Genomic DNA, 26,723 nt, shown 5'->3' with positions numbered 1-26,723 from the left:
TTTCAGAAGCTCTTTCAGGAATTTGATAGTTGGATACGTTCCTATACACTATCCCTGGGTAGGGCTCAGTTACTGTAGGTTTGGTTCGATCCCCCCCCCCCTTTTATCCTTTGTTTTCACCCCCTTTTCCTTTTTAACTCCCTTACTTGGCTGAAGAGCTGACGCATGACAAAGATCCATCCAACTAGGGTTCTAGTAAGTTTCAATGTTTTACCTCATGTACTGTACCATGTTATTCCTCCCGGTCAGTCACAAGCCTTTATTCTTGCTCGGCATCTGACCCTCATAAGATGTAAAATGTGTTGTTTATTGATTTACCTGCATTATCCATGTACCGTTAATTTGTTCCAATAAAGTTTCTTCAAAAAAAAAAAAAAACTTCTATCACCCAATCCCACTGGCTGAAATGTAATGGTCAGGCTGTGCATTGGCCATTTAAATAGTAATGGAATGATAGAGCATGGGTGACTGGGTTTAGGAAGAGCATAAACATTTTGCTAAATGTGCGTGAGGTTGTAGTTCAGACATTTGTCAAGAGGCAAAAGTTAAAGAGGAAGTAAATCTTCCCTTTTTACTTGTACCTACAGGAAAACCTATAATAAGGCGTACCTGTAGATACTGTGAATACCTCCAAAACTTGCTGTCAGGGACTCAGAGGCCGCTGTGCAGCCTACAATCCATCTAGGCGAGTGCGTATGCGCGTGCGTCATGTCGCACATCGTACCAACCCAGCCTCCTCTTAAGGATCGCTCACCCTCTCATCCAGTGCTGGATTATCGTCAGCTTCCTGTTTCCTGCTTCCTGCTTCCTGTTTCCTGTTGTGACCCCGGCCTGCTCCACGGACTTGTCTCTGCCTGTTTGCTTGTGTACCGACCCCGGCTTGCTCCATGGACTTGTCTCTGCCTGATAACCTGTGTACCGACCCCAGCTTGCTCCACGGATCTGCTTCTGCCTGATAACTTGTGTACTGACCCCGGCTTGCTGTTACTTGGACTGACCACACGTGTATGATCCCCAGCCTGGCATTTACCACTGCATTGCTTGCTTTCACTGGAGCTTCTCAGAAGGGACCCGAATATCCCTCTCAGCCATCCACCTGCACCACCACAAGCATCCAGTGCTACTTGGGTCGCGTCACCTCCTGTCTCACTTCCAGGGGTGATTCGCACCGAGCTGCAAGGGAAGCCCTCTCAGCACATCGGCCTCCACCCAGTGATCGGACAGTATAATCCAGCCAGGTCAGAGGCCGACAGAGGCGCTTCCCAGCTCGAGGCACTGTGTCAGCAAGTTTCCAGTCTGACCCAAGCAGGTCAAAGACTGCAGGATGGCTACTTCCAGCTGGAGGGTCGAGTATTAAATCTCGCAGGCTCACCACCTCCTGCTAACCCCAATCAACCTCCTGCCAGCTCGGTGCCTGTCACCTCTCTGCAAGGACCAGTTACGGCTACCGCACCTGAACCCAGGGTCCCCACTCCTGAACGCTTTCATGGGGAGCGAAGAAAATTCAGGTCTTTAAAAAACGCCTGTCTTCTGTACTTGGCACATCAACCTAGAACCTTCTCTTCCGAGACGGTCAAAGTGGGGTTTATAATCTCTCTGTTGGCTGAATAGCCCCAGATCTGGGCTCATAACCTCCTGGAGCAAAAGAGTCCAGCCCTGAATTCCGTGACCTCTTTCTTTGAGGCCATGGCCCAGCTATATGAGGATCCGCAATGTACAGTCACGGCCGAATCCGCTCTGCACGCCCTACAGCAGAATAAACGTCCTGTGGAGGATTACACCGTAGACATCCGCCGATGGGCCGCGGACACGGACTGGAATGAGGCACCCCTTAAGTACCAGTACCGACACGGACTGTCTGAAGCCCTTAAGGACGAACTAGCTCGGGTAGAGGCCCCCGCATCTCTGGAAGACCTGATCTCACTAGCGATTCAGCTGCACAGGCGCTTGAGAGACGTTCAGAGCGTCTTCAAGGGGCTCGACCCACCTGGGTACTGCCCAAGGTTCCATTTGCTGCCTCATAGCATCCTGGGCCTTTCGCCACCACGGGACCTGAGGGGGAGCCTATGCAAATAGGGCTGATCCGTTCCTCTTTGACGCCTGAAGAGAGGCAACGTCGACGCCAGGCCAATCTCTGCCTTTACTGTGGGGAATCCGGCCACTTTTTGCGCAGCTGCCCAGTAAGGCCCAGTAAGTGCTACACCCGACCTCTGCTAAATTGTCAAATTGCCAAACCATCCCCTGCTCATCTGGTTCTCCCTGTCTCCCTACAGGTAGCAGAAGAGAAGATTCCGCTCCTGGCAATCATTGACTCTGGGGCAAGCAGCTGCTTCTTGGACCACTCACTAGCCAAGAGATTGGGTGTCCCTCTGCAAGCCAAGAAGCAACAACTCCATATCCTGTTAGCGGATGACACCCTGCCCAGTTCTGGACCAGTCAGTGAATAGACACACCCCATCTTCACCACAACGGACTCCCATCACCAAGAGTTCCTTTACTTTGATGTCCTGTCCTCACCTATGTTTCCTATCATCTTAGGACTTCCTTGGCTTCAGGCCCATAATCCGCAAATTGATTGGGTTAATAAAAAGATCACCTTTACCTTTAACTATTGTCTGAATCATTGCCTTCCTTCAGGATCCAATATCCCTGCTGCCTGCCTGGCCGTCGGTCCAGTATCGGATCTTCCCGAAAACGTCCCCACAGTCTATGGGGAATTCACAGACGTTTTCGACAAGAAAAAGGCCGAAGCTCTTCCTCTGCACAGACCCTACGACTGTCCTATCGAGCTTCTTCCAGGTGCAGAGATTCCTTTCGGGAGGATATTCCCTCTGTCAGAAAAAGAATTGAAGACCCTCCGAGTCTATGTTAATGAAAACCTGTAAAAAGGTTTTATTCGCCCCTCTTCTTCACCAGCAGGAGTGGGCATATTCTTTGTGGAAAAGAAGGACGGTACCCTCAGACCCTGTGTGGACTACAGGGAACTTAATAAGATCACTATTAAAAATCGGTACCCTCTACCCCTTATTCCAGAACTGTTCCAACGTTTCCGCTCAGCCCGAATCTTCACAAAATTGGTTCTCCGCGGAGCTTACAACCTGGTCCGCATCCGGAAGGGGGATGAATGGAAAACGGCCTTTAGAACTCGTTTTGGCCATTTTGAGTACTTGGTCATGCCCTTCGGACTATGTAATGCTCCGGCCACCTTCCAACATCTGGTCAATGATATCTTTTCCGGGAATTTCTGGATAACTTTCTCATCGTCTACCTGGACGATATACTCATCTTTTCTCCCAACCTCGAGCTCCACCGGGTCCATGTTAAGAGAGTACTGTCTACCCTAAGGGAACATGGTCTTTATGTAAAGGCAGAAAAGTGTGAGTTCGAAAAGAGCTCCATCCAATTCCTGGGGCTTATTATTTCCACCAACGGCATTTCCATGGACCCACAAAAGGTGAAGTCCATCCTGGAATGGCCAGCCCCCACCGATAAGAAGGGGGTCCAACGATTTGTGGGGTTTTCCAACTTCTATAGAAGATTTATAAAAGGATTCTCCACAATTATTTCACCTATTACCCAGCTGACTGTAACGCTCCGGCGTTTGTTTAGTGAACTGGATTTGCAGCTGCAGAATTTCCACTCAGTAGTCGTGTAGAGATGTGTTGAATCACCATATCCAACTCTCCAGACTCATCATTGTGGCCCAGCCTGCCTCAGCATGCAAATATACAGGCACTCAGATAAGATGTTCCTGGAGTTATAGGTTGTATACGATAGTATAGAGGTGATGTGCTGAAAGGACAGGCGTGAGTAGTGATAGCAATGATAGGCACTCAATAGTAATGTTCAGGAGTGTAGCAGATGGTGATAGATAGTATGCAGATAGGTTAGCAATCATGTACAAATAACAGGTGGTAGGGGACAGCAGATGAAGTGTACAGGAATTGCTAACTCAGTGCAAGGATATAGATGGTAGTAGACTCAAGAGCTAGCAATCTATGTAACAGTGCAGATGATAGAAATAGTAGTGCATAGATAGCAACAGTCTTTAGTATGCAAGAGTAGATAGTGTAAGTTGATAGGAAGGAATCCCCTGTGGGGTACTTATCACTAGTTGGTTTAGAGAGATGAGGGGTCCGGTAATGAGATAAGGATCAGGTAGCGAGATACAGGATCAGTAGCGAGATACAGGAAATAGCTGGAGGCTTCGGCAGCGTCAGACAAGGCTGTATAACAAGCGGTTTGCACGAACACCTTGTGAGTGAAAGCTGGCGATTGAAATAGCCGCTCAGAGCGGCGCCTAGTGATGACGTCATGAGAATTAAAGGGACAGGTTGCTATATGCGTTCCACCTACCTAAATGGTGGAACGCAATGCGGAAGAAATGGGCTGGAAGGGTACCGAAGGTACCAGAATCTTACACTGACTCGTCAACAGGTCCGTTTCCATTGGTCACAAGAGGCTCAAATGGCTTTCGACAAGTTAAAAACCTTGTTTATCTCGGCACCTATTCTTCAGCATCCTGACCCAGCCATAGCCTATGTGCTTGAAGTAGATGCATCAGAAATAGCCACTGGAGCAATTCTGTCTCAACGTCTAGGCCCAAAGGCCCTTCTTCACCCCGTTGCCTTATTCTCCCGGAAAATGACTCCTCCTGAGAGGAACTATGATGTGGGGGACCTGGAACTTCTGGCCATAAAATGCACCTTGGAGGAATGGCGATACCTACTGGAAGGGGCTGCTCATCCCATCATGATCTACACAGACCACAAAAACCTGGAGTATCTCAGGACAGCTAAACACCTGAGACTCCGTCAGGCCCGATGGGCCTTGTTCTTTTCTCGATTTAACTTTCACCTAACCTACAGACCAGGATCGAAGAATGGGAAGGCAGACGCCCTTTCCCGGATGTTTCCAGACATTCCAAATATGACTGAGCCTAATACCATTCTTTCGGCTCAAAATTTTTTACTTATACAGACCGATTTACGGTCAGCAATCCAGCAAGCTTCCGTTCAATGTATAGAGCCGGGTGTCTCTTCCTTGAGACGACAAGAAGGATTCTTATGGTACAGTGAAAAGATCTTTGTCCCAGCACAAGCTAGACTACGGGTCTTGGAAACCTTACACGACCACAAGCTGGCCGGCCATTTCGGGGTCAAGAAGACGTGTGTGCTCATTCAGCGTCTCTTCTGGTGGCCAAATCTGGACAGGACTGTACCAACTATGTAAGTTCATGTGTCACGTGCCAGCGGAATAAGGGAGCTAAAACTAAATCCTGGGGTCTACTGAGACCACTGCCAATATCTGAACAACCATGGAAGGGAATCTCTATGGACTTCATAGTGGAACTGCCACCCTCGGAAGGGTTTACCACCGTTCTGGTGGTTGTAGACCGTCTCTCTAAGATGGCTCACTTTCTGCCCCTGATGGGCACACCCTCTGCAGTTGACACAGCCGATGCCTTTATAAAAGAAGTGGTCAGGCTACACGGACTCCGGGACAGTATAGTCTCAGATAGAGGTGTTCAGTTCACTTCCAAGTTCTGGAGAGAACTCTGTAAATCTCTGTCTATTGAGGTTTGCCTATCGTCTGCCTATCATCCGCAGAATAATGGGCAAACCGAACGAACCAATCAGACCCTTGAACAGTATCTGCGTTGCTTCTGTACCTGCTCTCAAGATAACTGGGTCCCGCTTCTTCCCTGCGCGGAGTTTGCATATAACAACTCTTTGCACTCTGCAACTAACCAGACTCCGTTTTGGGCAAACTACGGGTTCCATCTCTCCTTTTTACCCAACATCTTACCTGAGTCATTAGTTCCTGCAGTACAGGATCAGATAACTACCATTAAAACCAATTATCGACTGCTACAGGATAACATTGCAAAAGCTCAACAGGAGTACAAAAGAAAATCCTGCATTTAAGATTGGGGATGAAGTCTGGCTCTCCTCAATCAACCTAAAGATCTCATGCCCCTCTAAGAAATTAGGACCAAGGTTTATCGGACCCTTCAAGATCAGGAGGATCATCAACCCTGTGGCCTTTGAACTGGCCCTGCCAGGCTCCTACAAGATTCATCCTGTGTTCCATGCTTCCCTGCTGAAGCCTGCAGTGCCTAGTCCCTTCCCAGGGAGGGAAGAGCCGCCTCCACCCCCAATCACAGTGGAGGGGGAATCGGAATTCGAGTCCATCCTGGATTGTCGGAAGAAGGGTAATTCTAAACAATACCTAATCAAATGGAAAGGTTACCCCCCTGAGGACAATTTGTGGGAACCTGTAAGTAACATTCACGCCCCTAAACTCATAAAAGTATTCCATGACAAGTTCCCTGAAAAACAAGCCCAGTTGGGCATCCGGAGGCTGCCCTTTGGGGGGGGGGGGGCACTGTCAGGGACTCAGACGCCGCTGTGCAGCCTACAATCCATCTAGGCGAGTGCGCATGCGCGTGCGTCATGTCGCACATCGTACTAACCCAGCCTCCTCTTAAGGATCGCTCACCCTCTCATCCAGTGCTGGATTATCGTCAGCTTCCTGTTTCCTGTTGTGACCCCGGCCTGCTCCACGGACTTGTCTCTGCCTGTTTGCTTGTGTACCGACTCCGGCCTGCTCCACGGACTTGTCTCTGCCTGATAACTTGTGTACCGACCCCGGCTTGCTCCACGGATCTGCTTCTGCCTGATAACTTGTGTACTGACCCCGGCTTGCTGTTACTTGGACTGACCACACGTGTATGACCCCGGCCTGGCATTTACCACTGCATTGCTTGCTTTCACTGGAGCTTTTCAGAAGGGACCCGGATATCCCTCTCAGCCATCCACCTGCACCACCACAAGCATCCAGTGCTACCTGGGTCGCGTCACCTACTGTCTCACTTCCAGGGGTGATTCGCACCGAGCTGCAAGGGAAGCCCTCTCAGCACATCGGCCTCCACCCAGTGATCTGACACTTGCACAGTTTAGGTGATATTTAGAGTGTGTGCTTCCAATGACATCATCGGTGCATGCGCTCTGAAGGTACGGCTACGGCTCCGATCACTCACAGCACAGGAAGTAACACCCAGGAAGATGTCAGCCGTCTCAGTGGTTTGCAGGCACCCCTGAGACAGCTTAGTTTTATGGCAAGTATTTCATAATGAGCTAGTATGCGATACATACAAACTCATTATGCCTATGTCTTACAGGGTTTTTTTTTCCACCCAGGTTTACAACCTTTTTAAGGCTCCTAAAAAAAATATCAGAAAACTGTAGACTCAGTTTGAAGAAAAATGTAGCCATTTTTATTGATAGAACCCAGTAATGTCTGCAGAAAAAAATAAAAAGGTTACAGTTTGGCAGTGGCATTCCAATAAGCAGCGGAGCAGCCAGAGAGGAGCAAGGAAGTTACCATAATGTCACTAACTGGAAGTTCATTATGCCTTTCAAGAAATGTGAGCCATGGCACCCAGGTGTGTGTGATTAGGGCACAGGTCACAGCCGCCAAGCAGAAAGATGTCAGCATACAGAATGAAAAGGAAAACACAAAGGCCCGGACACAGTTTGACTAGCGGGATGCTCTCTCAATTCTCAGTTGACAGAGGAGGAGATCATGATTAGAGACTGCTTCCGAGTTTACTGCCAAGAGAAGCTAATGCCCATAACTCTCATGGCTATTTGGCAAGGAGATTATATCCAAACTGGTAGAGCTAGGTGTCCTGGGGTCTACAGTTAAAGGTTATGGTTGTGCCGGGATTTCCTATGGGGCATATGTGCTCTTGGCGAGGGAGGTGGAGAAGGTGGACAGCACCTCCCTCTCAGCGATGAGTGTTCAGTCCTCGTTGGTTATACATCCAATTGTCGCCCATGGGTCAAAGGAAGAGAAACAAAAATATCTGCCCAGATTAGCAAGAGGAGAGTTGCTGGGCTGTTTTGGCCTCACAGAATCAAACCATGGCAGTGCCCCAGCTGGAATGGAGACCAGCGCATGATTCAACCCAACTAGCAAAACCAATACATTTAACAGATCCAAAATCTGGATCACTTATTCCCCCATTGCAGACCTGTGTGTTTTGTGGGCAGTGCATGAGGATGGCAAAGTTCACAGCTTCCTAATAGAGATAGAGGAACAAAGGGTCTGTCTATCCCAAAATTGAGGGGAAAGTTTTCACCACTAGTAAGATTCTGATGGATGATGTGGAAATACCAGAGGAAAACGTTCTGCCCATCGTGCCTGGGATGGGGTGGGATATTTAGTTGTCTGAATAACACTAGATGTAGATACCTTGGGGTGTACCGGGTGCAGCAGAGTTCTGTTTCCATAAAGCTAAAGTGTACCGAATTCAGTTTGATGTACCACTTGCCAAGAACCAGCTAATTCAGAAGAAGCTGGCATGTATGCTGACAGACATCACCATCGGTCTGCCAGCCCCCCTACAGCTGGGAAAAAATTCTCTCTCTTTAAAAGAGGAACATATGTGGATTTGGATATTGCTTGTGAGAAGTACCACATAATCAGATGTTTTATGAACCTGGAGGCTGTGAACACATATGAAGGTAAACATCATGTCCATGCCTTGATCCTGGGATGAGCTACACCGGATAACAGGTTTTTCATTAGCTAAGCCATTTAAAGTACAGCAGGATTCCCAATGGACTTTGCCATAGTTCACATTTGAAAATGCAGTTTTTATCCCAAAATGTCATTAGGGACATGCAGACACAATTGATATTACTTGCTATTTATTGATTCTGATTGTCACTCAACTAGACCATAAAATTCTTTACAATCAAAATTGTATGCTTTTGTGTTAAAAATGTATCTTTCCTCCCTACATATTTCCAATTTCTCATCATCATAATCATTCTCCTTCTTATTTCTCCCTTCTTCGTCTTCATCCTTCCTCTCATTCTTCCCTCTCCTTCTGACTCTTTCTTCCTTCTCCTTCCCTTCTCGTTTTACCTTAGTGCATTGTGGTGCCATTTATAATGAATGGTACTACAATGTAATAATGTAAATAGGTTCTTGCTCGTAAGAACCTCTCAACATTTTACTGTATTGCAAGACTGTATTACAATTTTCTGGCATCTTTTAATGACCACGGCTTGCTATGCACTACAGGAGGAATGCTATAACTCTGACAATAAGAACCTTTACTGTTTTTCTGATTTCTCTGCTTACCAGTATTATCATGTATACAATACATGATTATTGTGCATAAATAAACCAGATTCCAAAGGTATAAAAGGAACACTAAAGATGTGCAAAATTGAAAATTTTCATTTACTTGTAATTTCAGAGGAAGGCAACATCTAGGTGGTTTTAGGTTTCATTGAGCTTAAAATGACTCTTGTTCCAAACAGCCCCTTATTAGTCTATTTTTTTGTTTACTTCACAGAAAGGAAAAGGGGAAAATTAAAAAAAAACTCGTGACACAGTGGGATCCATTTATAAAGGAGTGGTGTAGCCTTAACATGGCCATAGTGCTGTTTTTTTGTTGTTTTTTTTAAAGGGCATCCTTTTAAAGCACAGTGATATGCTTTATAGAGCTGCTTAGCATTCCACTAGCTTTGGGAATTCTTAATTTTATCATGATAGTTTTCTACATAAAATGTTGAATTCACAAATCTAAATATCACAAACGTGTGTAATCCTTATATTTGTGCATGAAATTGAAATGCTGAAGCCCTATTTTCTCATAATGAAGTCATATGGCTAAAAGTAAAGACCCTTATCCTAATGGCAAAGCTTTGTGAATTGGGACAATGTGGTGTTTTATCACCAACTCGAACAGCTTCATTACTTGCTTTTCTCAATGGAAAGGTACTTAAACTCACCGCTATTATTGGTCTGAAGTTCATGTTATTTTTTGATGTAATAACCTGTGTTGTAATCTTCTGTGAATTGATTTTGAATTGATTTTATTATAACAGCCATTAAAATAAATCTGGTAGTGGCTTACTAAAATTAGTATTGTTAAAACACCACAGAGCTGTTACAGAGCAGGAAAAAAAAGCGTTATGCACCTTTGCGATTTGAGCCTTTTAGTAATGTGATTTATGTAAGGTGCGATATCAAAAAGAAAAACAGCTTTGTGAATTGAGGCTTCTGACTTGTGAAAAAAATAAATTACCCAAGTTTATACGCATCCTTTGAATTTGACTGCTTGCTCCTTCAATTCACAAAGCAAAGCTTTGGTGTTTGTCCTGTTTTTAGCCCAGCATGTCTGTGACATTTGCTTGATATTTTGTCCTTGCTTGTGTTATTTTATAGTGGTAAAATAACACAACCATTGCTATTTTCAAGTGTGCACAATGCATAATGGGCCAACTGGCACAAAACCTTTTATTTTTTTATATCTTATCCCACTGTTTCTGACCTTGTAGTGGGCAATTGAATATATGTGGGAGACATATGTCAGATGGCTGATAGGTTTCCTAGGAAACAAGAAGAAGATTCCTGGGAAATACCTGCAACGTTACCAGGAAATGATAGGAGACTGTGGAGAACAACAAATACTTGCCAAAAAATATTACCAGGCTTGGAAAAGCTTGGTTCTCATCAGTTGGATAATCTAATATTAATTCGGTTCTTGGTATGCATAAGGTACTAGTGCAAAACACATTTACTACCTCAGTGTCTGCAAAATCTATAAAGTGCAGGTACTTAGTCCACATTTACCCTATAGTAGCAAATGACTATGCGCAAAATTGTGCTAATTTGCATGCTTTTACAATTTGCAGAAAAAAACTCAAAAGAATGCCAATCATTTTTAATGGCACCCCAAACAATTTGTGATTTTTTTCTGTTTTTTTTTTTTTTTTTGAAGAGCCTAAACGCAGTTCAAAGCTTGCAGATATAGAAAATGCTTGACGTTCAAATAGGTGCAACTTCTTTTCTGTGTTTGTTGTGTGTAGGGCACCCCATTTAAATAAATAGGCCATCCTACATGGGAAGCGTGGCAAGGAATATATATGCAACACCTGATATTGCGTGAAAGAGAACCAAAAACCGATTGTTATTATTAAAGTTCTCATCCACTACCTATAAAATGTTTGCATTTTTCAAATAGAACACTTGGAAAGGACTCCAGTAACTCCATAATCACCTCAGAGACAAAACTCACACAGTGCAGCTGCTATATATAATTACAGTATAAAGCTTAGAACAGTAAAATAACATAAGGCTCAGTCAGGAGATATTTATGAATTGTACCATTTAATTTCTCACAAAAAAATTCTATAATTAACTGATTAAATAAAATATGCATTTGTACTGTAGCTTTTAGATAGGAATCCAGAGGAGCGATTTTCATGCCTTGAAGATATTCAGGAGTTTCCTTGCTTGTCGGATGTTAACTGGGATGCAGTTCTAGAGAAAAAAGTTGTCCCAGCGTTTACACCAACGGTAAGAATTACAGGAAAGGGATTCTAATGATTCTGAAAAGTCACCTAAATTACATGTATCACGTGTAAAGTAACCAGTTAGAGGCATCCTATCTCATTGTTGCCCCACATTTTGGAATGTAAAGCCAAGTATATCTGGTGAGGTTCCAAATACACTGAACAAATTTATAAACGCAACACTTTTGTTTTTGCCCCCATTTTTCATGATCTGAAATCAAAGATCTAAAACTTTTACTACGTACACAAAAAGGCCTATTTCTCTCAAATATTGTTCACAAATCTGTCTAAATCTGTGTTAGTGAGCACTTTTCCTTTGCCGAGATGATCCATCCACCTCACAGGTGTGACATATCAAGATGCTGATTAGACAGCATGATTATTGCACAGGTGTGCTTTAGGCTGGCCACAATAAAGGCCACTCTAAAATGTGCAGTTTTATCACACAGCACAATGCCCCAGATGTCGCAAGTTCTTAGGACCTCCACATCCAGCATCTTCACCTCCAAGATCATCTGAGACCAGCCACCTTGACAGCTGTTGCAACAATCGGTTTGCATAGCCAAAGAATTTCTGCACAAACTATCAGAAACCATCTCAGGGAAGCTCATTTGCATGCTCGTTGTCCTCATCAGGGTCTCGACCTGACTGCAGTTCGTCGTCGCAACCGACTTGAGTGGGCAAATTCTCACATTCGATGGCGTCTGGCACTTTGGAGAGGTGTTCTCTTCACAGATGAATCCCGGTTTTCTTAGATCTTTGAGTTCAGCTCATAAAAAATGGGGGCAAAAACAATTGTTGCATTTATAATTTTGTTCAGTATATATTTTTGAACTAACAATCAATCAGTGGTATCTGCAAAGTACTGTTTGTTGCATAATTTGTGCAAATTCTTTGTAGATTTTTATCGAAGTGTTGGGAATTCGAAATTAAGGACACCACAACCACTGATTTTTTTTATCACTGAGTACTTGGCAATGGCAGTCTGCGTTTAGACAGTGCAGTTGAGTTCTGTTACAGTCTGCTCTACAATTAATATGTCTCTTGTTGGGCAGATTAATTTTAGGACAGGTGAAGAACAAAATTGTTTTATGATAATTATGTACACCTTTTCTTCTATTATTTTCTTTCCCATACACCTGTTTCTTAATTATACATTACAGGGCACATGATCTTAGTTTTAGACCATTGGGTTTTATGCTGCCTACAGGTTATTGTACAATGGCAAAGTTATAAGGACAGCCCCAAAATGGCCCCTCCTGCTCCCAGCAAGTCTCCTTGTTTTGAAATTGTCCTGTACAGAAGGCTTCTCTCTCTGCCTTAGGAGGAGCAAACCCTTGTTCTTTTTATCTGTAGTTGCCTATAGCCACTTTAGCCTCCATTTAGTAGTTTTCCAGATCAGTTGAATCCTAGCTGCTCCTTGAAGACCATACGTGAATCCTGCCAGGAAGAGGATGATCACTTTTCTTTTAAATTTGCCACCATTTTCCGCCATGTCACTCCTGCATAGGTCTTGTGTTTCTTCTTAAAGAGAAACGAGAGGTTGGGACTTTAAACGGAGCACAGAAAAATGTGCCCCCATCCCTAATTACTTGAATAGAGGAAAGGATCGGGACTTTAAATGAGGTGGAAACCAGAACGCTGGGAGATATGAGCAATGAAAACATTTTATTGCTATACACCAACAATTAACAAAGTACAACATATGAAATGTCAATTCATGTATAGTCAACACAATCAAAACACTTGGGTCAGTCTGATATATGTGCAGGTACACCAATTATATGTATATACCAAGAGTATAGGGACTGATGGCACTCCGTATATGCCACACAGTCCATAATTATTCCATTGTTGCCATATTATAGATAGTCTGCAGAGTACACCATGGCAATGAATGCTGAATCATCAACTTGCTGCAGCAGTCATGGACCTAGTTTGTATCGTGTATATAATAATACACAAAAATACAATAAACGTACAAAAGGTAAATAAGCATTAAAAAATGAAAAATAAGCCCTCCTATCTCAGTAGAAGTCCGCTCGGAAGGAAACGCGTCAGTGAGGAGGCGTGCCATCACTCACGACATACGCGGTCCGCACTGCAGGCGGCCACGGATACCAAGGGTATCTGGCAACAGGCTTTATCTCAGCTTATCGATGTAAGTGCATACTGCTATTTTATTTAATATAGTCATTAAGGGAATGCACTATTGGCCGCATTTTTCATTTATGGGGATAATCTGTGGAACATCATGGAGAAGTGCAGGAGTCAAAGAAGATTTGTTCTGAGATATCCCGGGTTGGTGTGCTGTTGTCGGTGGAAGGAAGGTCCCCCAACGGGATACATTCATGCGTTCTACAATATTCATCTGGTAAGAGGCTTGATATACCTGTCTCTATCACGGGGTGAATAAGAGTGCAGGATCGAGTCCACTATACAGAGAGACTCTGGGGGAGTTCATTGCACCTTACTTTTATCTGTCTGGTAAGGGGATACCCCGAAAGGTGGTGGGGTTCACTTGCACTTTATTCAGTAGTCATATTGAACATCACCTGGTTCACGTTTGGATTCACATTTCAATCTTCACTGAAGCATTTGTGTTTTTTATGCACTATGGACTTTTGTGGACTTCATTTAGGCATTTGTCATTATTAAGCTTTATTTAATCCACATGTATTTGGATCACGTTATTGGTTTATGCACAGAGATATCGTGTTTTTACACATCATAGTGTTTGGTCATACTTATAGCGCACCAGACTATTTGTTTAAGCGTTAAAAAATTATTGGGTAACGATGGAGTACTGTATGGTTGAAAAATTTATGACATCCTTGGTGTATAGCAATAAAATGTTTTCATTGCTCATATTTTCCAATGTTCTGGTTTCCACCTCATTTAAAGTCCCAATCCTTTCCTCTATTTGTGTTTCTTCTGTGCCTGCACACCCTCAATCCCGCCAGGACTGTGTAGGCTCTACAGCACAGGTTGTAAGTTATCCTTTGGGGTTGTCCTTTCCACATTTCAATAGTAGATCATAAGCACAGTGGGAATGGGTCAGCGGATTTTATCTGTTTTCACTCAGCTTACAGTTTAGATGGGAGTCTGCAGCATCAACCCCAGTAGCCTTGAAACTGATGCCAGAGCCTACAGTCTGAGGGATAAGGTCCAGTGGTGGGATTCAAAAATTTTAGTAACCAGTTCCGACTTTCCCAGCAGAATGACCAGCGTGCCCCCTTTGAATGTAGAATGACCAGCGTGCCCCCTTTCAATGCACAGTGACCAGCGTGCCCCCCTTTCAATGCACAGTGACCAGCGTGCCACCCTTTCAATGCACAGTGACCGGCGTGCCCCCCTTTCAATGCACAGTGACCAGCGTGCCCCCCTTTCAATGCAGAGAGACCAGCGTGCCCCCTTTCAATGCACAGTGACCACAGCATTGCCTCCAATGATTGCAGAGTGCCACATCATTGCCCTCAATCATTGCAGAGTGCCACAGCATTGCCCCCAATCATTGCAGAGTGCCACAGCATTGCCCCCAATGATTGCAGAGTGCCCACAGCATTGACCCCAATGATTGAAGAGTGCCCACAGCATTGCCCCCAATGATCATTGCAGAGGGCCACAGCATTGCCCCCAATGATCATTGCAGAGTGCCCACAGCATTGCCCCCAATAATTGCAGAGTGCCTACAGCATTGCCCCCAATAATTGCAGAGTGTCCACAGCATTGCCCCCAATGATTGCAGAGTGCCACAGCATTGCCCCCAATCATTGCAGAGTGCCCACAGCATGCCCCCAATAATTGCAGAGTGCCACAGCATTGCCCCCAATAATTGCAGAGTGCCCACAGCATTGCCCCCAATGATTGCAGAGTGCCACACCATGCCCCCAATGATTGCAGAGTGCCCACAGCATGCCCCCAATGATTGCAGAGTGCCCACAGCATTGCCCCCAATAATTGCAGAGTGCCCACAGCATTGCCCCCAATAATTGCATAGTGCCCACAGCATTGCCTGCAATAATTGCAGAGTGCCCACAGCATTGCCCCCAATGATTTCAGAGTGCCCACAGCATTGCCCCCAATGATTGCAGAGTGCCCACAGCATTGCCCCCAATCAATGCAGAGTGCCCACAGCATTGCCCCCAATCATTGCAGAGTGCCACAGCATTGCCCCCAATAATTGCAGAGTGCCAGCGATCCCCCCGCGAGACCCCTGCACTTACTTCACGGATGGTCACGCAGCTTCTCTTCAGTCCCCGGCTCCCCGCGTCTCCTCGTCCAATGGCACGGGGTTTGCCTTTCGGCCAATCAGGAAGCGGGAGGACCCGCTCCCTGATTGGCCAGGAGGAGGAATCGTGTGACAATAGCGAATTTTCATTCGCTATTGTCACAGAATGGGCGGGTCTGGGCGCACTGCTCTGCTCCCCGGCCGCCACGTCTGCGGCTGCGCGGTCCGAGCGCGGGACATTCCCAATTGTACTGCGCGTCCTTAGACGCGCAGAGGGATCAGCCAGGTTCTGCGAACTTGCAGAAAGTTAGTAACCGGTTATATGGAACCAGTGCAAACTGGCTGAATCCCACCACTGATAAGGTCCCTCCCTTTCCTGTTAAGGATCAGATCTGTCAATGCTTCATAGGCTTTCATGGGCTAATTTAAGACTAAGATCCTGTGTCCTATAATGTACTCCAAAATAACAATTTTACAGGTAAGCCAAAATTTCAATTTTTTTGGGTTTAGGATATAGGGGATTAAGCAAGGCTGCGCCAGTTCAGTCATCAGAATCTTGCTCTACATACTGTCTTCAAATACTGCAGATTTGCAGCTTTGGATTTAAGTATGTATGCAGCCATGATATCTGTCAGATATGCAGGAATTGTCTGGAATTTTCATTTTCTGGAATATTCAACTGATTGGGTATTCCATAAAATCTACATAAAACCTGTTTGTGGAGAATACCCATACCTGATTTAAACTCTGTGTAAAAATACATTTTATTTTCAAAACTTTGACCTGGAGTCTGTCTAACATCCTCACCTATTTACTGGTTGGCTGTAATACTTTTTTTGGCTGAATTTATACTGTATATGAAATGTGATGGTCTTTTGTCAGAACTTCTATAGGATTAAAACAAAAAAGAGTCATAAAGGACTTATATTTTAATTGTGTATTTGACTGGATTTTACACATTGCCTGTGTACATTATTTGCTTTCTTTGCAGTTTATTTTATCGCACTACTATTTGTTTTTTAACTATCTACCTTAAACTACCCTATAATAACAGAAGGGGCGTCTTAATTGTGACCCAACCTTTGAACTTGAAGAAATGATTCTAGAATCCAAACCTTTACACAAAAAGAAGAAGAGACTAGCCAAGAAAGTGAAAGAAAATGGGAAAAGCCCTTTTGCTCTGGTAAGAAATACACTTGCACTGTAGCTCTGTAGGCAGTCATAAAATATACTGCATATGTCTATAAGTCTGAACTTAAAGCTGCACTCCAAGAAACTTGAAAATTCTCCCTTACAGTGGTACCGTACTCACAACACATAGGTTGTACCATGTACTTGTATGAGAAAGTATCCTGATATCTTTGTGTTGCTTCTTTTTTGTGAAATCCCTGGTGTTCCTGTCAGTCTCTCTGCTTTCCTATGAAAAACTGACCCCACTAAGCAGGAGAACACATTGTAGTCAGTTCTCTAGCTATGCTGGGAAATCAGCCTGCTCTTCTCCAATGATCAGACTTGTCCTGACACACCCCACCTCACAGCCATTCACTGGAAAGTTCAATGTCCTGCTGCTTCTTCTTCCCCTAGCTCTTATGCAGCTGAGAACAGAGGGAAAAGAGGGAATGTGATTACTTATGAAAAAAGGGGAAAAAAGGTATTTATAATGGTTTCTTTATATCTATACACAAATGTTTTGCATGTCATTTTAATTTTAAACTGAATTGGTTGTTTTACAAGGCGATTGTTAACAATCACTTTAACTGCTTATTTAGGTCCACCTCCCAAAATATAATTTTTTTTCATTCTTGTGATGAACAGCCCTGGGGAGGTGCAAGAGCAGGGCCAAATGTGGTTTTATTGCTTACACTTTGAGGCCACCAGGGAGCTGTACAGGACTGACCATGCTACATATGTGCCTGCAGTTTAGGAAGTATAAAGAAATTTTTCCCTCCACTCCTCAAATACCCCTAACAGGTCATGTTTTCAGGATTTCCCTCAGATGAAATAGCTGTAGTAATTACTAAGGCAGTAAAACTGATCAAATCACCTGTGAACAATAATGGAAAACCTGAAAACATGACCTGTTAGGGGTACTTGAGGATTGGAGTTGAGAAACATTGGTGTAAAGCAAACACAGGTTCAGGCTGCAGAAATAGGAAGAGATAGCTCAGCCACCATACACCTAGCCCGGCCTGAGTAGTTAGCAGGTAAAAGTAGCCTCAGCTCTAATCATCCAGGTCACGTCTAGGCCTGGATGAATCGAGCTGAGGCTGCTTTTACCTGTTAACCACTTGGGCTGAGCAAGGTGTGCGACGGCTGGGCTATTTTTCTATAGCTGCAGTGTGCTTTCTGTCTGGGCGGGCCTCCCCCCACCTTGCACCCTCGCTGGTAAGCGGCATCCAACTCATCGGAATTTGATAACCTGAACAGAGACCCTTAAGCATTTATAGTAGGTCATGGGTTCAGTCTGCTCGTATAAAAAATTACAATCACAAAGTTTGTGCTATAGTTTGTTAGAAAAAAGGCCTAGACTGTTATTCCTTCCCCTGTGATAAGCATTGAGATGGCATCCTCCATTGCTGCCAGTTTCTTCCACCTCCTTCCCTCCATACTCCTAAACAGGAACATCTAGCCAAGCCAGATGATTTATTTTTTTACCCAACGATAAACAGGAATGCCTGAGGGCTATGGGAATGTGCTTGCATGTCCAACTGTCCTTTTACATACAGGTGTATCTAATACAGTAGAATATCATCAAAAAGTTTTTTAATTTCAGTAATTCAATTCAAAAAGTGAAACTCATATATTTAATATAGATGCATTATACACAGAGTGATATATATTCAAGCATTTCTTTCTTTTAATTTTGATGATTATGGCTTACAGCTTTTGAACACTCAAAGTTCAGTATCTCAGAAAATTTGAATATTACATAAGACCAATAAAAGAAATATTTTTTTAATACAGAAATGTACAGAAAAGTATGTCCATGTACAGTATAGTATGCACTCAATACTTGGTCGGGGCTCCTTTTGCATTAATTACTGCATCAGTAATGAGGTGATATGGAAGCCCAGATTGCTTTGATAGTGGCTTTCAGCTCATCTGCATTGTTGGAACTTGTGTCTCTCATCTTTCTCTTGGCAATACCCCACAGATTCTCTATGGGTTTAGGTCAGATGAGTTTGCTGGCCAATCAAGCACAGTGATACCATGATAATTAAACCAGGTATTTGTACTTTTGGCAGTGTGGGCAGGTGCCAAGTCCTGCTGGAAAATGAAATCAGCACCTCCATAAAGCTGGTCAACAGAAGGAATCATGAAGTGCTCTAGAATTTCCTGATAGAGGGCTGCATGTCAAAAGTTAGCCTGCAGTTTTTGCATGTATACTCATAGCTCCTTGCTGCAGTGTTTCAACCTTGCTTCCTTTCACATGTGTGGTTTGGCTGTGCTCACCTGTGGGTGTTGTCTGCTATTCTGTGAGCTCTTATTACCTGTCCCTTCCATCACTTCCTGGCCCATCTCCTAGTTGGCTTTCCTATATAAGACATGCTCAGTGTAACCCTCATTGCCTGAGCAACTTCACAGTTCTCTGGGCTGCCATTTGCATACCCCTTGACTACTGTGTCTGATTAACCGTGTACCGACCCCGGCTTCCTTTACCATCTGTGTTTGTTCGCTACCTGCCCTGATCTCAGCTTGTCTCTTGGATATCCTTTTGTGTGCTGCTTGTAGTCTGCACATGCCAGTGGTCTCCGTATTCTCGGCTGGGCCTACCTGGGGGCCGCAACCTGGTTCTAGCTTGCTGAAAACCCATCCCCTCCATCAGAGGCTCTGATGAAGAAGCAGGCTGGGGCTTAGACTCTGCACCCTTGGGAATCCTGAGCTGGCTATCTACAAGGGCTCACTACCACAGACTCCTGACACTGCGCTGACTTTGGACTTGATAAAACACAGCGGGCCAACACCTGCAGATGACATGGCTCCCCAAATCATTACGGACTGAATGTTCATTTGAAGAAAGCCATGACCTCTCCTGCTAGATTGCTTGATAAGCCCCTTAGACCCCTTTTCTACATGACCTCTACTCCATCCAGTTGGTAGGCAAGGTCCTCCCAGAAAAGTTATGGTCTCTTTTGTTGATTATCTGCCTAATAATGTCAATATCATTTGTTCACCCTGAGTTACAAGCAACTATAGTTCCCATATTTGTTTACTGACCGCATTGAAAATAGTCCTATTATACAGATTGCAAAAATAATTTAAAATAGCGCTCACCTAACTGTAAACAGTTTTCTATACTCCCTTTATTACTGAAGTGACTGCTGACACTGCTACTAATTACCTTCTGTGCAAATAAATTGTGCTATTTAAGCAATTTTGTTAACCTAGTGTAAGGTACCTGTGAAGGTTTAGTACAGAGTGGAGCTTTGGCGGGGGCATTAGTGTAGTCAGGCAGGCTGGGTCAGCAACAAGTCTTGACAGGAGTGCACAAAGTCAGAATCCAGAAGCGTGGTTGGGGACACACAGATGCACAGACTGGCAGAGTAATGTACGATTGTCAATTAAAGAGAGTAGTCCAGGAACCAGGCAAAGTTCAGTAGTTCAGTATATATGTTGATTTTGAGGCGCTGTTGTGATAAAACGTAAATGGTAAGTGATCTCCTAAAGATTTATATGATAATCCAAAGAATCCCAATTACATTCAATTTTGAACAGATAGATGCAAAATAACAACAATTTAAAAGTACATATCAGCATGAAAATCTTCAAATCACCACATGTAATAGGTGCTTTATAGTCTCCTTGAAAATAGGTGCCTAAAGGTAGTGCTCCTCCTCCCGTATAAGAAAGGGCCACCCACCAGATGACTAATCGCCACCAGGACCAAGCTCACTTATAACACTTATAATAGACTTTCTTGTCTCTTGTCAGCTTGGTAATCCTCCAGTATGGATATGCCAAAATCACTAAGTTGTCCCTTGGGCTAGTAGTATGAAGGTTGTATGCTCAATCCACAGCATAAGATATAATGGCAGGTGTTCCCCAAAATATAAAATAAAACAAATAATTGCGCAATAACGCTTTTTATTGTAAAAATAGATAAAAACAAATAGTGTACACTTACATATTCTTGCGCCTGCATTTAGTTTGGTTTTCTATAAAACTCTGATAATACTCAGATAATACTCCGATAATAGTAGGTGTGATGTCTCTTTTTTAATAATGTAACTCACAATGTTCAGAGGGAAAGGCCAGGTTTCTTGCCTGCAAGTCAATAGTGGGATTGTGAATTGATAGCCATGGAATTCCTAAGATAACTGGAAATTGAGGAGAAGAAATCAGATTGAAAGATATTAACCCTTGGTGTCCAGGCTCGATACCTAACTGCAGAGGAATAGTCTCATGAGTGATTACTCCGGATGCGAGTAGAGAACCATCAAAAACAGTGACAAATCACCAGTTCATGCACAAATCCAAAATTCACATCACAACAGGTTTATGGTCCTTTAAAAACAGCTCTTCCAATGTCAGGACGTTGTAGCTCTCTTGGGACTCCACTGGGCGGTGAACAAAAACGTTTGTACAAAGGATAAAAAACAAGAGCGCATGGCCGCCTTAGTATAATACAGTTTTATTGAAAAGAAACAGGAAGCTTAATAAAATGCAACTCACATTTGGGAGTACAATTCATGTATGTTGAAATTGTGGTATAACATCAACATCCCTCTACTGGATCGCCGCCATATAACGCAGACAGCCTTCACCTCCAAAAAAATCCAAAAGGTTTCCCCCATACATAGCCGCAAGAACCTCTACAACCTTCAGGCAGAGATATGGATATAGCCACCATGCCAAAGAGCTCAAGTCCTATCGTACTGCCTCCATGCATCTGACAAAAAAGCAGAGGGACACTATGTTTGCCTTTTTTTCTTTGCTCTAGGTAGCGACGATGCTCGCCAAACCTCGTACGCCTGGCCCGGACTGTCCTACCTACATAGAGCAAACCACATTGACACCTGAGTCTATATACTCCAAATTGAGTACTACAACAAATAAATTGCTGGATATTAAAGGACCACCCATCCCTACTAGTATGTCATGTACCTGGGTGTCCTTCAACCGGGAGGTTCCCTGTTCCATAGCTTGCAGCCTTATCTGTTGTGCCACAAAGAAGCTCTGGAGTTCTTGCAGTGATTTTCCAGCCTGATGCTTTACTTTTGGACTCACTAGCTCCACCTGCTGCCAGCTGCAAACACTGTACAATTTAACCAGCTGTGAACAATGTACAATTTACTCAGCCTTCAAAAAGCAGCACTTCCTGTTCCTCAATGCCCGTTTGTTTGGAATATCTTCCTGGGTGTGCTGCTTGCTCTTTGATAGACTTTCGAGTATGAACTTTTGCCTGTATTCTTGACCCCTCTTCAGCCTGCCGAATCTGTACTTCACCGCCAGCTTGTGTATGACTTCTCCCTGCCTGACCATTCTTTGGATTACGTTTGGATACCGCTTTGCCGGATCTGTTGCCGGCCTGATCCCTGACTACGTTTCCGCCTGAATCCTCAGCACTCAAACTCCACTTCAGACTTTACCTAACAGGTACCTAACATAGTAAAACTCTTTTTCCCAAGCCTTACATCAATTTAATTTGCATTTAAAAGATCCTACCATATTCAAAAACAGAGGGATATCTTTTGCCTGTCGTTGTTTATTGTGGATTCGGCTTGGTGCAACCATGTTCTTGACATGATTTGCTCGTCTGAAAACCACCTTGGGGCTTTTAGGAAGTACTCGACCTAGAGCAGTGTCCTACCCCAGGATCGGCCAATGTTTTTGGATGGCCTTCTTAATGGCCCAATGTTGATCATTGGACCTGGTGATGAACAATATGTCCGGAGGCTCTAGATTCATTCCATTGGACCTCTTGTTTCCACAGCCATCCCTATACCGATCTATTGCCTTTTGGATGTGTTCCTTGTGATAACCTTTTTCTAGGAATTTTTTCATCAAATCTCCTGCCTGGGACAGATACTCTGAGGTGTCCGTGCAGTTCCTGCGTAACTGATAGAACTTACTGTATGGTATGTTGTCCTTCCACTTAGATGACAACTATTTCGGTGTAGGTAGGAATAACCCACCATCTCCTTAAAGTGTGTTCTGGAGATTATGTTGCCCTCATGATCCCAAGACAACTCCAGATCCAAAAAAATGAAAACATGCAAATCCACTACATGTGTGAACTTTATTCCAATCTGATTGAAATTGCAGTAGGACACAACTTTGCCACTGTATCCAAATCACCATCCCAGATGATGAGCACATCATCAATATATCGCCCATAATATACCAAGTGCTGGGCAAAAGGGTTCTGGGTCCAGATGTGATACTTCTCCCAGAAACTCATAAACAAATTAGCATAGCAGGGTGCAAAATGTGCACCCATAGCTATGCCAGAGATTTGTCTATAAGGACCCATCGAATTGGAAGAAATTCCTTTCTAGATCAAACTTAGTACATTGGCAGACAAATTCTGATTGTTGGGGATGCATATACTCTGCTTCTGATAGAAAATGTTTCACAGCCCTTAACCCACCCTCATGTGGGATGGATGTATACAAAGAGCATACATCCAAGGATAACCACCGGTACCCAGGCTCCCAGGTATACTTCCACAAGGTATCCAAAAAATGAGAGGAGTCCCTAATGTAGGCTGGCAGGGACGCCACCAGCGGTTGAAAAAAAATGTCCACATATTGGGACAATCTGCTGGTGATCCCATCTATGCTGGCCACAATAGGCCTCCCTGGCGGGCAACCCAGGTCCTTGTGGACCTTCGGTATATGATAGAAGTATGGCGTTTTGAAATAATTATTAAGAACAATCTCTCAGATTTATTGATAACTCCATTATCAAGAGCCTGATTGACCAATTCCTGCATTTCCACTTTATACCCAAATTAAGGGTCCTCACTAAAGTTTTCATAGGTGGTGCAGTCGGATAGGAGTCTATAGGCCTCTTTCAGGCAATCTGTTTTATTTTGAATCACTATACCTCCTCCTATCATGATTTTTTCTCCAAGGCCACTCGTTCAGAATGAAATAGTTTGTGGGCACTTATTTTCCCTTTTGGTTGAGTACGTAGTTTATTGAAGTCTGCATATACCATAGAATAATAGGTTTTAAGAAATTAATTTTTAACATGGTGGGGGTAAAATGCTGATTTAGGATGGAAACTGGTATGAACAATATCATTACTGAACGGGGTTGAAACCAGATCATTAGGTTCCAAACCCGCCTCAATCAAATGTTCCCCAAAAATATTTAGGACTTCTGCATCTGTATCTGTTCTTGTGGACTCTCTATACTCTGCAACTGGCAGATGAATACTGACCTCAGATGTACTGTTACATTTATCCAACCTATCTCTATCAGACTTGAGACTATAATATCCTGTACTGTGATGTCACTAATGTATCTAAGTAGATCTCTGAACAGATCAAATAGATTATCATTGCAACTCGGGGTAAAGTTTAATCCTTTCTGTAAGAGGCTCAGCTCCCCTTCATTTCATGTATGTGTGGATAGGTTGAAGATCTTAACAGTGGAATTAAAAAATCTGTTTTCCCTCTTTTTGCTCCACTTCCCCTTTCCTCCTCTGACCCCTCTGGGCAGGGCCGGCGTTAGGGGGGGGCAAACTGGGCAAATGCCCAGGGCCCCCGAATGTCCAGGGGCCCCGTGTCACTGTCAGCCAGGGCCGGACCGGGCAGAATCTGATGACAGCGCTCAGAGTCATCAGATTCACTCACAGACACTAGAAGACATTCCCGGTGTACTTGCCAGCTACACCGACTCCGCGGCCAATCAGCCTTCTGTTCAGGGGGGGTGTGGGTCACACCCCCCCCTGAGCAGAAGGCTGATTGGCCGCGGAGCCGGTCCGGAAGTCAAGTAGTCAGTGTGTGTCTGTGTGTTCCTTCCCGCGCGGCCGCCGATGATCACTGAAGCCGCCGTAGATGGGAGCTCCTTCAGCCCGACTTCGGGCTGCTCGCGGGGGGGCGGCTGCGGGGAGAGAAGGTAAGTGACTGCCACTGCAGCCTGTGCTGAATAGGAGGGGGGTGGGGCGGCTCGGCTGCATATAGAGAGGATTTGATGTCTCCTTATGCCGCTGGATGGATGGATTCTTCTCCTCCCTTCTGCAGGCATTCTGCGGCTGCAGGAGAGATATGGAAATATCAATTTCTCTATATGCAGCTGAGCTGTCCCGTCCCCCTCCTATTCAACTTCTTTTACTGCCCCCCACAGTGATCTTAGCCCCCCCCGTGTTCTTAGCCCCCCCCCAGTGTTGTGATCGTAGCCCCCCTCCCCAGTGATCGTAGCCCCCCTCCCCAGTGATCGTAGCCCCCCTCCCCAGTGATCGTAGCCCCCGTCCCCAGTGATCGTAGCCCCCGTCCCCAGTGATCGTAGCCCCCGTCCCCAGTGATCGTAGCCCCCGTCCCCAGTGATCGTAGCCCCCCTCCCCAGTGATCGTAGCCCCCGTCCCCAGTGATCGTAGCCCCCGTCCCCAGTGATCGTAGCCCCCCTCCCCAGTGATCGTAGCCCCCCTCCCCAGTGATCGTAGCCCCCGTCCCCAGTGATCGTAGCCCCCCTCCCCAGTGATCGTAGCCCCCGTCCCAAGTGATCGTAGCCCCCCTCCCCAGTGCTCTTAAACCCCCTGTACTCTTTAGCCCCCCCGTGCTCTTCAAGTCCCCACAGTGCTTTTCATCTCCCCCTATGCTCTCTGGCTCCCCCAGTGCTCTCCACCCCCCTGTGCTCCCTGGCTCCCCCCTAAGTGATTTCCAGCCCCCCCCCCCATGCTTTCCATCCCCCTGGTTTTCCCTGCCCACCAACCCCCCCCCCCAGTGCTATCCACACCCTGCGCCTTCCAACCCCCCTGCAATGCTTTCCAAACCCCCCCTTAATTCTCTCCAGTTCCCCCCCCCCTTGCCCTTCAGCTCCTCCAGTGCTATCTGCTTTCCCTGTGCTCTCCAGCCCCCCTAGTGTCCTTCTATATTCTATCATGTCTGCAGTCTCTGACCTTCTCTTGTATCACATCCGCAGTCTCTGGACCATCTCCTGTACTATGTCTGCAGTCTCTGACCAGTTCTTGTATCACGTCTGCAGTCTCTGACCATCTACTGTATCACGTCTGCACTCTCTGACCATCTACTGTATCACGTCTGCAGTCTCTGACCATCTCTTGTATCACGTCTGCACTCTCTGACCATCTCCTGTATCGTGCCCTCAGTCTCTGACCATCTCCTGTATCGTGCCCTCAGTCTCTGACCATCTCCTGTATCGTGTCCTCAGTCTCTGACCATCTCCTGTATCATGCCCTCAGTCTCTGACCATCTCCTGTATCATGCCCTCAGTCTCTGACCATCTCCTGTATCATGCCCTCAGTCTCTGACCATCTCCTGTACTATGTCTGCAGTCTCTGACCAGTTCTTGTATCACGTCTGCAGTCTCTGACCATCTACTGTATCACGTCTGCACTCTCTGACCATCTACTGTATCACGTCTGCACTCTCTGACCATCTACTGTATCACGTCTGCAGTCTCTGACCATCTCTTGTATCACGTCTGCACTCTCTGACCATCTACTGTATCGTGCCCTCAGTCTCTGACCATCTCCTGTATCGTGCCCTCAGTCTCTGACCATCTCCTGTATCGTGTCCTCAGTCTCTGACCATCTCCTGTATCATGCCCTCAGTCTCTGACCATCTCCTGTATCATGCCCTCAGTCTCTGACCATCTCCTGTATCATGCCCTCAGTCTCTGACCATCTCCTGTATCATGCCCTCAGTCTCTGACCATCTCCTGTATCATGCCCTCAGTCTCTGACCATCTCCTGTATCATGCCCTCAGTCTCTGACCATCTCCTGTATCATGCCCTCAGTCTCTGACCATCTCCTGTATCATGCCCTCAGTCTCTGACCATCTCCTGTATCATGCCCTCAGTCTCTGACCATCTCCTGTATCATGCCCTCAGTCTCTGACCATCTCCTGTATCATGCCCTCAGTCTCTGGCCTTCTCCTGTATCATGCCCTCAGTCTCTGGCCATCTCCTGTATCATGCCCTCA

General features: G+C 45.0%; 1 protein-coding gene and 1 pseudogene across 4 annotated transcripts in view; both read left to right on the top strand.

Moving 5' to 3' along the window:
- Positions 1 to 26,723, top strand: part of STK32A (serine/threonine kinase 32A) — a 312,631-nt gene that overhangs the window by 243,634 nt on the left and 42,274 nt on the right. For all 3 annotated transcript variants that reach the window (XM_082252874.1, XM_082252876.1, XM_082252875.1), the window contains exons 10-11: positions 11,257 to 11,382; positions 16,664 to 16,792. In XM_082252874.1, coding sequence (XP_082109000.1) covers positions 11,257 to 11,382; positions 16,664 to 16,792 — 255 coding nt within the window. The remainder of the gene's footprint in view (positions 1 to 11,256; positions 11,383 to 16,663; positions 16,793 to 26,723) is intronic.
- Positions 7,391 to 8,566, top strand: LOC309552096 (glutaryl-CoA dehydrogenase, mitochondrial-like; annotated as a pseudogene). Its single transcript has one exon. The product of its transcript is annotated as a glutaryl-CoA dehydrogenase, mitochondrial-like (transcript).

The sequence above is a fragment of the Pelophylax lessonae genome, assembly GCF_965119305.1.
Source record: "Pelophylax lessonae genome assembly, chromosome: 4".
In the NCBI taxonomy this organism is placed as follows: domain Eukaryota; kingdom Metazoa; phylum Chordata; class Amphibia; order Anura; family Ranidae; genus Pelophylax; species Pelophylax lessonae.
Note: the sequence above shows the minus strand (reverse complement) of the source record. Positions and strands in the feature narration are given on the sequence as shown.